The 15,975-nt window shown below is 48.4% G+C and overlaps 1 protein-coding gene across 5 annotated transcripts in view; it reads left to right on the top strand.

The window, feature by feature from the left end:
• LOC130289957 (uncharacterized) overlaps positions 1-15,975 on the top strand; it is a 131,553-nt gene that overhangs the window by 13,008 nt on the left and 102,570 nt on the right. For all 5 annotated transcript variants that reach the window (XM_056537555.1, XM_056537552.1, XM_056537554.1 and 2 more), the window contains exon 3: positions 14,685-14,837. In XM_056537555.1, the coding sequence (XP_056393530.1) occupies positions 14,685-14,837 (153 nt within the window). The remainder of the gene's footprint in view (positions 1-14,684; positions 14,838-15,975) is intronic.

The following is a 15,975-nucleotide window of genomic DNA, read 5'->3' as shown; positions in this document are numbered from 1 at the left end:
GAGGGGTGGAGAAGCAAGTCAGCCTCCAGGGTACGGACAAGCGTTTGCAATTCCCGGGTCAGAGGCAGAGCATCACGTTTTAAGCGAGAACCGAGGGCTATACAATGCCCCCTAACCACCGATTTATGGGCTTCCCAAAGCACTGCCTGGGAGGAGACAGACCCCTGGTTAAGAGTGAAGTATTCAGTGATGAATGCCTGGATTGATTCCCGGGAGGGCAAAGACTTAAGTAAAGAGTCATTAAGCCTCCAGTGACAGCAGCGAGGAGAGGAAGAAAAGGGAGAAAAGGAAAGAAGAACAGGGCAATGGTCGGACCAAGAAATAGGATCAAGAGAAGCTAAGGAAAGCCTACGGACCATGGGCAGGTTGCCAAAAAAGTAATCTAAGCGAATATGTAGCTTGTGTGGGTGGGAGTAGAAGGAAAAGGACCTGTCAGAAGGGTGACTAATCCGCCAGAGATCGTACAAAGAGGACGCGCGAATCAGGCGACAGAAAAGGGTAGCTAAGCGCAACTGGGCAGGTGGCGGGGGGCTACCCATAAAGGAAAAACGATCCATAGATGGGGAGAAAATAAGGTTAAAGTTGCCGCCAAAAAGCCAGTCTGATGGGGAATATCTATTCAGTCGAGCGAGAACCTGACGCAAAAAGGGGATCTGAGACGAGTTGGGCGTGTAGACATTACAGAGAAGTACCCTCCACTATCACATAGGAAGCATAGGAAGAAGAAACCTGAAAAGGGCAAGAGCGAGAGAGTAAGATCGCCACACCAGCCGTCTTTCTACCCGAAGAAGCAGAGAAAGCAACAGGATAGAGATGGTGCAAGAATTGAAAAGAGCCAGAATGGTCAAAGTGTGTCTCCTGAAGGAACAAAATATTGGCTCTCTGCGAGATCAATTCCCGTTGCAGGAGACGCCTCTTAGGGGGGGAGTTAAGGCCCTTCACATTCAAGGAGAGACACTTAGCCATATTCAAGGAAAGGAAGGAAGGGTAATGCCAAAGAAAAGGATACGCTTACCTGAGAGCAGAGGACAAAATCCAACCCCCAGGGGTCCACTCGAAGCCAGCAGGCAGCAGAGACAGGCAGGGCACCTCCCAAAAAACTGAAGGAAAATGGGAGAGGGAGGAAAGGGATGGGAGGGAGGGAGGGAAGGACACATCAGGAAGTCGGGAGGGGGAACAGAAAATGGAACATAAGACAGGGACAATTAACAAATAGGAAGAAACATGAACAGACCAATCAAAAAGTTAACCCGTGACCCTAGGGTCAAGGAAGAGGTCCTAATTACAGGCATAAGTAAGATACAATAATACAAACAAAGTAGTGCCGTATTTGGGAAGACCTTAGCGGGGGAATGAGAGACCATAACTGAGGTCAGACTGATAGGCCCAAAAGGACCCGCCCCACAAGGCCATGCCTAAGACTGTAAAAAATGTGGTGACCACTAGAAAAATGCAGCAAAAGAAACCACGAGCAAGTCAAATCTAAAGAACAAACAAAACTTAAACTAGCAATGCAATATCAAGGCACAGCCACCGGAATCCAAAGGTACAGAAACACGTCCACCAGGATTGGAGAGAGGATCACAGGCCCCCAGCCCCGTCTCATGGAGGCACTGGAGGGGCAAGGGGCCTGGTGGTAGGAGATGACCGCTTGTGCCCTCCGGACCGCCGACTGTGGATCGGTTGCCACACTGGAGCGAGGGGAGGAGGAGGAGGGGAGAGGCCCCAGTCCAGCACTTGAGGAGCAGAAATGTCCAGGGTCGAGCAGAAGGACGGGATGTCGGAGTAGGACGGTATAACAGCAGTGTCCCTGCGGGCCTGTAAGGTAAAATGAAAATTCCAGCGGTAGGGGATTTGGTGTTGTTGGAGGACTGCCAGGAGGGGCTGAAGCAAACGTCTCTTCCTCAGGGTGATCAAGAAGAGATCTTGGTACAATTGAATAGGCGCCCCCCATCAAAATCACAGTTCCGCTGGGACAGCGCCTTTGCCATGATAGCTTCCTTGAGTTGGAAGTCATTAACGCAGCAGATGACATCCCGATGAGGTCCATTGGACGGTTTAGGGTGGAGAGCCCGATGAGCTATATCCAGCTTAATCTGAAAGGGTGGGGACTCGCCCAAAAGCATGTTAAAGATAGCCTCCAGGGTCACCGGCAAGTCCTCATCCCTGGTAGCTTCAGGGAGGCCCCGCACCCGGATGTTATTCCGTATCCCCCTATTGTCCAAGTCCTCCAGGTGATTATGCATGTCACAAAGGAATTCCGACTGAGAATCATGGACTGGAGTTGAGCAATATATCCCCTGGTGGAGTCGTGTGAGTCCTCCAGAGTGTCCACATGGTCAGAGACATGTTGTAAATCCTTGCGGATGGAGGCAATTTCTGCTCTACAGGCCTCCTTGACTTCAGAGATCAAGGAGCGAAAGTCCTCTCTAGAGGGGAAGTGCGACAGAAGCTGGGAGAGATCAAAAGGGGTCGGTGAAGGGGCAGGGGACCCCGAGCATGCAAGCTCCATTATTGAGGGACCGTCCCTAGGAGATGAGCCCCCCATATCCGAGGTGGGCGGGGTATCTTGTGTGAGTGCCAATGCAGCTGAGTTCCCACGGGGGGAGGGAGGCAGCCCTCCAGGCACACTGAGGGCCGTAGCCATTATCCTGGAGGGTTGTGGGAGTAGGGCAGGGTAGGCTCCGGCAGAAGGGAATGGATAACCAGGGGTTTTCCAGAGGGCAGGTGCTCAGCGGAGGGAGCAAAGGGAGTCCAATCCAGGACAGCAGGGGCACAGTCCGTCCTAAGGGCCAGGGGGTCCTGTACAGCAAAAGATGCAGGCTGGTCTGGAAGGGGGAGGGGGAGGTCTGGTGCCCCCTCACCACCGCAGCCCAGGGAGACTGAAGGGGGACCAGGCACACTGAGTTCTCAGAACCCCTAACTGCAGAGGGCCGCCCGGGGTCAGCTGGCAGTGCAGAGGTCTCAGGGCAGGAGGACCGTGCTGGCAGGGAGACACCACCACCTCTCACGTGTGGTGTCAGGGCAGACCCCCCCCCCGGCGGCCCGCACTCACCTTCAGGAAGCTGGTCAGCCCGGGGATGCGCCAGAGTCCTGGAGGCTCAGACGGCAGCCGGGACTACAGGAGGAGAGCCGGAGCAGTCCGCAGTCACATCCGGAGGCAGAGGCAGCACGGGAGCAGGTAAGCGGAGGGCGGTCGGAGTCCTGGTGCGCAAACGCAGGCTGGAGGCGGGCCCAGCTATGGTGGGCGAGTCTGGAGGCCCAGGGATCGGACGGGGATGCAGGAACCGCTGGATCCCTCTTGGACCAGGGCAGGAGGTGAGTTCCTAGTGGCCGCTGATCTTCTGGGGACCTTCCGAGAGGGTTTCCCCATGTAGGAGCAGGTGGTCAGGGCTAAAAATTGCAGGCAGGACCCTTGTGGCGCCGGAGCTCTAACAGTGAGCTGCCATCTTCAACGGCGCCTCGCCACACCCCCCGTTATAAGACCTTTTTTATATTTTATTTAGTCTGTAGAGTTTTTACGCTTTTACTAAATGACATTTGGAAAGCAATCATGTTGTTTTATCTAACAGATTCCTGGAAAATGTAAAAAAAAAGTACAGTAATAAAACTCATTTCCCGTAATCATTTTCATGTCACCCTATTTGCAAACAAGTAGGTGCTATAAAGCATTTAATAGAAGCACTTTGCACACATTTCAGCAGCAGCAGTTCCAGCGGCTGTATAGTGTTGTAGAACTTACTGCACCGCCTGGAAATCTTCAAGCAAATCTTTCACTATTAAACAACCTCTTGCTGTCCAGAAATATTTTTCTTTTCCAGTTTGGTTACATCAAGCTGATTTTATAGACCTAGCTGGGCCTCTGCCCCCGTAATTCAGAGAATGTGGTAATCCAGCACTTGTTTCCAGTACATAATCCCAATAAAAGGATTAAATCAACTGTAGTATGTTTTGTGGCTTTTTTTTTTTTTTTTATACAGTATTTCAGTTTAAGATGTCACAAACGTATGTTCTATGGAGGTCCAATGCTGGGATCCCTGCTATTTCTGAATTACCCAGTTTATTTCCATTGTAGTCTATCGGAGATATGGAAACAACTGATCACAGTTACCTAGCTATTTCTATATCTATCATAGACGTAAATGGAGAATGAAAATGTATGAACTGGCCACTCTAAATGCCCACTATGAGAAAGTTATGGCATTGCATATCTGTATTACCCAAAGCTTATTTGAGGGGAAAAACACTTTACAGCGTACCTGTCAGATACCACAAATAAAACAAAAAAATGTTACTCAGTACCTCATCCTGATCATGTACGTGTAATTTTTATGTATCTATCGCCAATATTTTACTAAAAAATAGCATATTACAGCTGCTCAATGTCTTTTCCATCTTCCCAAAGGGAGGGGGCGTGTCAGACTCTTGCCTGCACTGTGAAGACTCCTCCCCCTCCCTCATTCTGCTCACTCACTGCTCTTGGGATCAAGCCTGGCAGCCCTGCTCTATAACCCTTTCCTCTATGGTTTTATGCTGTGTATATACACACATACACACACACACACACACACACACAACAAGGAGATTTGTCTGTACTCTACCACCAAAGACAATATGGTGTGTGTATAACTTTCATCTTCCTAAATTAGTGCAAAGGTTTAGTGCTAAAAGTACAGTGATTTTTTTTATGCATACATTTTATATATGTTTCTATGCCATTCATGTGTATTATACTTTGGCAGTCCTATAATGCTGGGACTTGTAGTTTTGGAATAGTTGGAGGTACAGTGTTTGGATAACTTTTTTTTAATTTAATTTAATTTTATTTTTTTACAGCTGTGTGCCTACAGTTTTTGCAAAACTGCAACTCCCAGCATGCCCAGACATCCCTTGACTGTCCAGGCAGTTGTAGTTTTGCAACAGCTGGAGTCACAAGTTTAGTAAAACTCTGTGTTACAGCAGTGTTGCTGCAGGCTGTGTTCCTCCTGCAGCCTTGTCAATCAGCCATCTCATGTCCATGACCCTTGGACACACTCATGCTGCTGTGGGACTCATCAGTGTGCCAGGAGGTATGGGGACCCCTAGTGCTGGGATTTTCAAAGGCAGTTTTCTTTAATAAAATGTGAAAGTATATTAGAAAAACTATTGTTTTGTCAAGATGTAGAACTTAGAAAAAGTTTTTTTATATCTAACAGTGCTCATTTAAGGGGTTGTCTGCCGGAAAAAACAACCTGTGTAAATTTAATAAAGCAACTTACTAATATAATTGTATTAGTCTTAGTGCAGAGATCTTCCACATCAGCTGTGCTCTTTTTCTTCAGAGCTGTGACGTCATGTCACAGGCTCTGACTGCAGTCTGCTCTGTCTCTGATTCACTCCTCCCCTCTTGTCTCAGTAGTTTCCATAAGAGCGGGCTCTCTGCTGCTTATCTATTGAGTCATAAATCTAATGAGCAGTAATACCTGCCCTCCCTTCACATCACTGATCTTGTCCCAGGCTGACAGGAAGTGGTGGGGAGGGGGGAGAATCTGAGATGAAGCAGAACTTTCAGACGTGACATCACAGCTTACAAGGGAGATGATTCTGCTTATATGAAAGATCTCTGCACTATGGCTAATAACATTGTATAACATTATATTAGTAAGTTTCTTTATCATACTTTTTTGACACCATACAGATGGTTCTTTTGTTGGACAACTCCTTCAATAACTAGAATTTAGTAAATCTATGTTTCTCACTGAGATTTCTGGATGCCTTTACCTGGTAATGCTAAATATAGCTGAGGTGTAGTGACTACACATGACTGGTGCTGAATGGTAGACTGAAACAGAAGTTAATTGCAATTATTATTATTTTTTATTATTTACAAAATCCCTGTTTTTTTTGTTGTATACTCCCTAAGTGTACCTATCGTGAGTAAAAAAAAAAACTTGTCAACCATTTCGATTGGTTAGGGTCTGGGTGTGCAGATCACATCCATTGCTAGAACCAGTGTTGAGAAGCATGCAGCGGAGTGCTTCTTTCACCTTCTAGCTGCAAGTTTTTTTTTTGTTTGTTTGTTTTTTTTTTGTTTTTTTGTTTTCTTTCTTTGGAATGAAAGTTATAAGTATCCCTATTATATATGTTTTATCCCTAAATAGCCTTTTTGTACTTTTATATTCATTTTTTATAGTGATGTTTACATCATAATTATACAATAAGCTTTAAATAATCTCTTTGCAAAAAAATAATGAATAACTATTGCAGTTCTCATGTTTGCCACTAGATATCAACAAGTTTCCACATAAGATGGATGAAGCAGGATTATCTAGTTTACAGCATGTTGGAAAGATGAAAATTTTTTTACCATCATATTGTGTTGAGGAATAATTACATTATATTTAAAGAGTAAATTACATTATATTTACTAAGATATATAAATATATGATTTTTTTTTATAATGAGATCAGGGTTTAATCCACAATAAATCCTCATTTTATCATTGTTTCTCACTGTTAAAGTGCATTTACACAAGGTAATAACCATAATGATTGATCAGAAACATGTGAATCACGATGCCAATTTTTTCCTGTAAATTTTTCCAACAACCTTTTTTGCGGCTCAAGGCTGTGGCGTAATAAAGACCTCAAAAATTCTTTTTTTGAGGAACATCATTAAAAAAAAAAAAAAAAACTAAATCCATGCAGCAAAACATATAGATCTTGAGATGTTTTCTAATCGATGACATCCACATTGCCATATATCACCCAGCACCCTGTCTATGGGATCAATAAAAAGAAAAGAGCAAGCAGCATCTAGTCTTGGTGTGGGCCCCATGGTGATCTCTTCAGAAATCAGTATTTATACCTGTACAACTGTAAAATAAGTATTTATTTGGGTATCAGGAAGATTTACTATATCACACTTTTCCAAACAGTGTGACTCCAGCTGTTGCTAAACTACAACTCCCAGCATGCCCGGATAGCCTTTGGCTGTCCAGGCATGCTGGGAGTTGTAGTTTTGCAACAGCTGGTGGCACATTGTTTGGAAAACACTGAATAGGCATCTTCAGCTCCCCCGCATTACACAGTGCTCAGCTCCCCCGCATTACACAGTGCTCAGCTCCCCCGCATTACACAGTGCTCAGCTCCCCCGTATTACACAGTGCTCAGCTCCCCCGCATTACACAGTGCTCAGCTCCCCCGCATTACACAGTGCTCAGCTCCCCCGCATTACACAGTGCTCAGCTCCCCCGCATTACACAGTGCTCAGCTCCCCCGCATTACACAGTGCTCAGCTCCCCCGCATTACACAGTGCTCAGCTCCCCCGCATTACACAGTGCTCAGCTCCCCCGCATTACACAGTGCTCAGCTCCCCCGCATTACACAGTGCTCAGCTCCCCCGCATTACACAGTGCTCAGCTCCCCCGCATTACACAGTGCTCAGCTCCCCCGCATTACACAGTGCTCAGCTCCCACGCATTACACAGTGCTCAGCTCCCCCGCATTACACAGTGCTCAGCTCCCCCGCATTACACAGTGCTCAGCTCCCCCGCATTACACAGTGCTCAGCTCCCCCGCATTACACAGTGCTCAGTTCCCCCGCATTACACAGTGCTCAGTTCCCCCGCATTACACAGTGCTCAGCTCCCCCGCATTACACAGTGCTCAGCTCCCCCGCATTACACAGTGCTCAGCTCCACCGCATTACACAGTGCTCAGCTCCCCCGCATTACACAGTGCTCAGCTCCCCCGCATTACACAGTGCTCAGCTCCCCCGCATTACACAGTGCTCAGCTCCCCCGCATTACACAGTGCTCAGCTCCTCCGCATTACACAGTGCTCAGCTCCCCCGCCTTACACAGTGCTCAGCTCCCCCGCCTTACACAGTGCTCAGCTCCCCCGCCTTACACAGTGCTCAGCTCCCCCGCCTTACACAGTGCTCAGCTCCCCCGCCTTACACAGTGCTCAGCTCCCCCGCCTTACACAGTGCTCAGCTCCCCCGCCTTACACAGTGCTCAGCTCCCCCGCATTACACAGTGCTCAGCTCCTCCGCATTACACAGTGCTCAGCTCCCCCGCATTACACAGTGCTCAGCGCCCACATTACACAGTGCTCAGCGCCCACATTACACAGTGCTCAGCTCCTCCGCATTACACAGTGCTCAGCTCCCCGCATTACACAGTGCTCAGCTCCCCGCATTACACAGTGCTCAGCTCCCCGCATTACACAGTGCTCAGCTCCCCGCATTACACAGTGCTCAGCGCCCCGCATTACACAGTGCTCAGCGCCCCGCATTACTCAGTGCTCAGCTCCTCCGCATTACATAGTGCTCAGCTCCTCCTCATTACACAGTGCTCAGCTCCTCCACATTACACAGTGCTCAGCTCCTCCGAATTACACAGTGCTCAGCTCCTCCGAATTACACAGTGCTCAGCTCCTCCGAATTACACAGTGCTCAGCTCTTCCTCATTACACAGTGCTCAGCGCCCACATTACACAGTACTCAGCTCCTCCGCATTACACAGTACTCAGCTCCTCCGCATTACACAGTGCTCAGCGCCCCGCATTACACAGTGCTCAGCGCCCCGCATTACACAGTGCTCAGCGCCCCGCATTACACAGTGCTCAGCGCCCCGCATTACACAGTGCTCAGCGCCCCGCATTACACAGTGCTCAGCGCCCCGCATTACACAGTGCTCAGCGCCCCGCATTACACAGTGCTCAGCGCCCCGCATTACACAGTGCTCAGCGCCCCGCATTACACAGTGCTCAGCGCCCCGCATTACACAGTGCTCAGCGCCCCGCATTACACAGTGCTCAGCGCCCCGCATTACACAGTGCTCAGCGCCCCGCATTACACAGTGCTCAGCGCCCCGCATTACACAGTGCTCAGCGCCCCGCATTACACAGTGCTCAGCGCCCCGCATTACACAGTGCTCAGCGCCCCGCATTACACAGTGCTCAGCGCCCCGCATTACACAGTGCTCAGCGCCCCGCATTACACAGTGCTCAGCGCCCCGCATTACACAGTGCTCAGCGCCCCGCATTACACAGTGCTCAGCGCCCACATTACACAGTGCTCAGCTCCTCCGCATTACACAGTGCTCAGCTCCCCGCATTACACAGTGCTCAGCTCCCCGCATTACACAGTGCTCAGCTCCCCGCATTACACAGTGCTCAGCTCCCCGCATTACACAGTGCTCAGCGCCCCGCATTACACAGTGCTCAGCGCCCCGCATTACTCAGTGCTCAGCTCCTCCGCATTACATAGTGCTCAGCTCCTCCTCATTACACAGTGCTCAGCTCCTCCACATTACACAGTGCTCAGCTCCTCCGAATTACACAGTGCTCAGCTCCTCCGAATTACACAGTGCTCAGCTCCTCCGAATTACACAGTGCTCAGCTCTTCCTCATTACACAGTGCTCAGCGCCCACATTACACAGTACTCAGCTCCTCCGCATTACACAGTACTCAGCTCCTCCGCATTACACAGTGCTCAGCGCCCCGCATTACACAGTGCTCAGCGCCCCGCATTACACAGTGCTCAGCGCCCCGCATTACACAGTGCTCAGCGCCCCGCATTACACAGTGCTCAGCGCCCCGCATTACACAGTGCTCAGCGCCCCGCATTACACAGTGCTCAGCGCCCCGCATTACACAGTGCTCAGCGCCCCGCATTACACAGTGCTCAGCGCCCCGCATTACACAGTGCTCAGCGCCCCGCATTACACAGTGCTCAGCGCCCCGCATTACACAGTGCTCAGCGCCCCGCATTACACAGTGCTCAGCGCCCCGCATTACACAGTGCTCAGCGCCCCGCATTACACAGTGCTCAGCGCCCCGCATTACACAGTGCTCAGCGCCCCGCATTACACAGTGCTCAGCGCCCCGCATTACACAGTGCTCAGCGCCCCGCATTACACAGTGCTCAGCGCCCCGCATTACACAGTGCTCAGCGCCCCGCATTACACAGTGCTCAGCGCCCCGCATTACACAGTGCTCAGCGTCCCGCATTACTCAGTGCTCAGCTCCCCCTCATTACACAGCGCTCAGCTCCTCCACATTACACAGCGCTCAGCTCCCCCGCATTACACAGCGCTCAGCTCCTCCACATTACACAGCGCTCAGCTCCTCCGCATTACACAGCGCTCAGCTCCTCCGAATTACACAGCGCTCAGCTCTTCCGCATTACACAGCGCTCAGCTCCTCCGAATTACACAGCGCTCAGCTCCTCCGAATTACACAGTGCTCAGCTCTTCCGCATTACACAGTGCTCAGCTCCTCCGCATTACACAGTGCTCAGCTCCTCCGCATTACACAGTGCTCAGCGCCCCCCATTACACAGTGCTCAGCGCCCCGCATTACACAGTGCTCAGCGCCCCGCATTACACAGTGCTCAGCTCCTCCTCATTACACAGTGCTCAGCTCCCCCTCATTACACAGTGCTCAGCTCCCCCTCATTACACAGTGCTCAGCTCCTCCGCAGTACACAGTGCTCAGCTCCTCCTCATTACACAGTGCTCAGCTCCCCCTCATTACACAGTGCTCAGCTCCCCCTCATTACACAGTGCTCAGCTCCTCCGCAGTACACAGTGCTCAGCTCCTCCGCAGTACACAGTGCTCAGCTCCTCCGCATTACACAGTGCTCAGCTCCCCCGCATTACACAGTGCTCAGCTCCCCCGCATTACACAGTTCTCAGCTCCTCCGCATTACACAGTTCTCAGCTCCTCCGCATTACACAGTTCTCAGCTCCTCCGCATTACACAGTGCTCAGCTCCTCCGCATTACACAGTGCTCAGCTCCTCCGCATTACACAGTGCTCAGCTCCTCTGCATTACACAGTGCTCAGTAAAAGTCAGTAAGGTCTGCGGAGGATTTTTCGCAGCAGAAATTCTGCAGGCAAAGATGTGCTGCAGACAGCCGCAGAGAGCCCACCCTCTTTCAAGCAAGCAGCGGGGGACCCGCAAATACATCCGCGGGTGCGTTCACACATGCGTATTTTCTGCTGCAGATTTTGCCCATTGTCTTCAATGGACAGCAAAATCTGCTGACGCTAATCTGCAGCAGGAAATACTCACGTTTTGACAAACCTCTGACATATTGACTTGAAGTTGTCAGAAGTTTTGATCAGTGTGGACCAAGACCCCCACCTATCACTAGAATGAGGAGACAAAAGCATTTATGGATTTGCAGGAAGTCTTTGTCCTTTTTTTCCTGTTCTGCCCCTGTTTGAAAGCTGAGCTAGAGGTATAAAGATTTATTAAAAATCCATAAGAATTTCTGCCACTCCAATTATCGATTTGGGCTACAGGTAATAACCAAAATGGTTGCAAATATGCCATAAATCTAAAGTGTCATTATGGATTTACAAGTTTATAAAAAAAAAAAAAATGCTTTTTGTATCTATATTTATGTATATATACCTAGTGTGTGTGTGTTTGTATGTATGTGTATAATCACATGTGCCAATTACACTGTATAAAGTAATGGCTTTTAGAATGTAGGAAGGTGGTTGGTCCAAACTAAAATAATCATGGAAATTGTTTGTCCAGTACTACAACAGAAAATCTGAATTTCTATGCCTAAGGCCATGTTCACACACTAAAAAAAAATAATAAGAAATAAAAAAAATAAAAAAGCCCAGAGTTCTTATACTGTGTGTGAACATGGCCTCTTTTTCTAAGTTATCCGGTTCTCTCATCCAGACCGGTGTGTATAGATTCCAGCCTGGGAAATATAATTGGATTTAATATAAATAAAGCTCGACAGCAATTTGCACATTTCATTACTTGTGATTTGCCTCGCACCATTTTTTTTTTTTAAGCACTAAGCCAGTTTTGCATTTGCCTCTAATTTGTTGCCCATAACTAACTGCAAAGAGCTATGATCTGTCAGATTGTGTCACTTGTTTCGTAAACAAGAGAACCAACAAAGCCCCAGCGACCCCTCTCTACCCCCAACGCTTCCCTGGCCTTTGCCAAGTGTACAGTTCAGTGTTCGGTCACCTGTATCTGTTGGTTTAGCACATTTTAAAGTAGTTCTCAGCTCCCTTCTTGTTCTCGGCAGCTTATTTTTAAGCTTCAAACATTGCCTGGCTCATTACGCCCCACAGAAGGTTAAGGCCTTCTTGTCCAACCGGAACTGCGCACTAATTAGAGTGTGGTGCTTGGCACTGGACGTGTCGTGCCTGCAAGCCTTCCTACTGCGATCACTTCTATTCAACTTCTCCTATTATACCAGGACAATGGACATGAGTGGCAGTGGATAACTACAGCTGCTGCTTGAGCACAGTATAAGCTACTAAAACCTCCCAGCCTAACAAAAAGAGAAAAATCATATATGGATTTAGGACCAATATGGGTTTTACCATTAAACACAATTACAAGTCTCTGCCTCGTATCCTTCTATTATATTTGCCTGAGATTTGTGTTTACTGATCAGCGCTTTGGTGAAGTTTAAAAAAGAGAAATTAATTGCTTTTTGCTATCTGTTCCTAAGGCCAGTTAAAGGGAACCTGTTACATTCAAAAGGCATTGTGATCTGCAGGCATAACATTATAGGGCAGGGGAAACTGAGCGGAATGATATATAGTTATGTGGGAAAGGTTCTAATTTAACTTGTCATTTATTAATGTAAATGTCCGCCTGATTCTTTGCTAGTTTAAGTAGGTGGTCAGTGATTGACATCTACAGTGACCTCTCGACCTACGATGGCCCCGACATACGATAATTTCAACATGCGATGGCCTCTCAGAGGCCATTGCATGTTGAAGGCAGCATCAACATACGATGCTTTATGTCGGGGCCATCGCATAAACGGCTATCTGGCAGCGCTGACTGCTTCAGCTGCTGCCGGATAGCCGTTTACGGTGCCCCGTGAGCTCCGGTGATGTCTCTTACCTGTCCTTGGGGCTCCGGCGCGTCCTCTTCGGGATCGTTGGCGCTCTACATCACGTTGCTGCACACGCCACCCCGTCATCCAATAGGAGCGGCGCGTGTAGCGACGTGATGGCTGCGTCAGAGAGCGCGGATGCCGGGGAAGCAGAGGCCTTACCCGAGCGTCGGGGACGCGTCGACAGCGATGGACGGCGACATCCCAGGCAGCGGTGACGGTCCGGAGCGGCGGGGACACGTGAGTACAACTTCCTCTAACAGTGGTCTACAACCTGCGGACCTCCAGATGTTGCAAAACTGCAACAATTCCACAATAAAAAAAATGTTGCCATGATGTTGAGAAAATCAAAGCAAAAGCTGAAAAAAATGCAAAACCCCCTCCCCAAAAAACAAAATGTGTGAACACAGCCTCAGGGGAGGTGTATAACTTCTATATATCCTGATCTTGTAGAAAAAGCAGCAGCAGCGGCATACAGATCTGAGTGGAAAGGGGAGGGGTTTGTGAGCTAGGATAGGGGATAAGATGTCAGATTGTTGGGTTCCGCTGATGGAGACCTCCAGGATCTCCGCTGCAGCGCCCCACTATCATTACTGCAGAGAGCAAACTCGCTCTGTGCGTAATGACCGGCCCTGCCCCCTCGTGACGTCACTGCCCGTCCCCTTAATGCAAGTCTATGGGAGGGGGCGTTATGGCCGCCACTCTCCCCCTCCCATAGACTTGTATTGAGGGGGCGGACCGTGATGTCACGAGGGGCAGAGCCGTGACATCACGATGCTCCGGCCCCTGTATTGCCGGTCATGACGCACAGAGCCAGTTTGCTCTGTGCAGTAATGATAGCGGGGCGTGCAGCTGAGATCCCGGGGGTCCCCAGCGGCAGGACCCCTACCATCTGACATCTTATTCCCTATCCTTTGGATAGGGGATAAGATGCTAGGGGTGGAGTACCCTTTAAGACTTCTCCCCTATCCAAAGGATCTTGAGAACCAAGTGCCAATCCAGTGGTCGGACACACTGTGATCATACACTTAGCCCCTATCCTGTGGACAACCCTTTTAAATAAAACATTTCCTATGCCTATTTAACTAATCTGCATTTGCAGTTTTCCAACACTCTTTAAAGGGGTATTCCAGGATCTTTTTTTATTTGACTATGCTACCGGGGCTGTAAAGTTAGTGTAGTTTAAAATAGAGTGTCTGTACCTGTGTGAATGTTTTTTCACAATTTTTCTGTGATTTTCGCCCCAGTATTTATTTTGAACAGAATACAAAATTACTCCTGTCTCAGGATTTCCCAGGTTGCAGTGTGTCGAGACCTGACATCACTAGTCAGGTGATCAGCGGGAGTCTGTCCGGCTTCAATGGGTGGAGCGACCGCTGGTTGGGAGAGAGAGTTCATTTTGAATCAGCTGTAGGCACCCTGATTAGAAAACACTGGTTTATTGCATTGAATGGAGCAAAGGTGTGTTTCAATGGGTGGGATGGCTGATGTGTGGGAGGGAGGAAAGTGACGTCATACTTACAAACAATGGAACTATGGGATGTGTAGTTTGGAGAACGAAATTCAACAGGAAATACCCAGTTTTGCTGGTACATACTACTAAAATCACCTTATTGTGGATAATCCCTTTCTCACATCATTCCACTAGTGCATTCAGCACCTGTCTACAATCCTGATCCTACTCACTTGATTTTCCAAAGTGTCTGATGCCTACATGGGTTCTTACTGTGCAGTATGGTCACTTTAGAATATTTTAAGTCTCTTGTTTTTACAGTCTTGAATTTGTGTATTTTTTTTTTCTTTCATTAGGCTGGGAAGCCGGTCCGACGGTCCACAGCAGGCACACATCTTTCCATTGGCCCAGGGAATCATGGAAAGCTGCTATTAAAAGGAGATGGTCAGAATGAGTTCCAGTCACATGCCTCAAGTAGGAGGTCTTCAGGAAATGAGCAAAAACTGGCGGTCAGTCTCCCAATGTGTTCCTGTATATTTCCCAAAGAAAATAAACTAAAAGTAAAATATGAAGAATTCAGACCTAAGAAAAATACATTGCTTAAAGTGGTGAAGCATGACTGTAATATATGTAATTCATATTTTACATTTCTTAGGAGTCACATGAGGCTGCAGAACATAGGGGCCAGAATAGTCCATGATCCTTGGCTGTTATACTAATCGTATTGCACCACTATGTTTCTCAGCAGACCATATACCGATCAGAGGACATTCACTATTAGGACAAGTAGTGCCAACAACCGTAGAAAGTCCAAGAGAGGTGCTAGGAAGTAATTAAGGACAAACTTGAATAGCTAGCATGTAAAGACACAACGATTAGCATCCTGCACTCACCGCTAAGTACCAGACTCGACACTCCTACATGGAGATCACTGGAGGAACAGGCTTCAGAAGGTACGTGGGCGCTCAGAGCACCCACGTACCTTCTGAAGCCTGGTCCTCCAGTGATCTTCATGTAGGAGTGTCGAGTCTGGTACTTAGTGGTGAGTGCAGGATGCTGATCGTTGTGTCTTTACATGCTAGCTATATATACTAACGACTAGGGGTGTAAGAAAAAATCGATTCAGTCAAGTATCGCGATATTTCATTTGATGATACTGTATCGATTCAAAATATTTTCGAATCAATCTTTTTAGGGATGTGGAAATCCTATCTCCCGACGCCCGGGACAGGCAGTTCCGAGTGCCGTGCAGGTGAATTTCTCCGGCTTCGGGCAAGTAGGGCCGGACCTGACAAGCGCTGCGGCACTCAGCAGTCTGTATGGAGCGGGCTCCCGACTCCTGCCCGCTTCGTACTCTGCAGCCCCCAGCAGTTCTCAGTACCTCTGTTCCCTGGTGTCCCACGGCTCTGTCATTGATAGAGCCTGGCTGGACTAGGCTCTATCAATGGATCGCAGAGCACACAGATCAATGGAGTTCAATAGAACTCTATTGATCTGTATGAGGAATCTAATGATTCTTCATAAAAGTCCCCTAAAGGACTAATAAAGTGTAAAAAAAAAAAAAAAAAAAATGTTCTAATAAAAGTTTAAAAGACACACATTAACCCCTTCCATATTAAAAGTTCAAATAACCCCCTATTCATATGA

The sequence above is a fragment of the Hyla sarda genome, chromosome 1 (assembly GCF_029499605.1).
Source record: "Hyla sarda isolate aHylSar1 chromosome 1, aHylSar1.hap1, whole genome shotgun sequence".
In the NCBI taxonomy this organism is placed as follows: Eukaryota; Metazoa; Chordata; class Amphibia; order Anura; family Hylidae; genus Hyla; species Hyla sarda.
The sequence above is the reverse complement of the archived record's forward strand: the minus strand, read 5'-3'. Positions and strand labels throughout refer to the sequence as shown.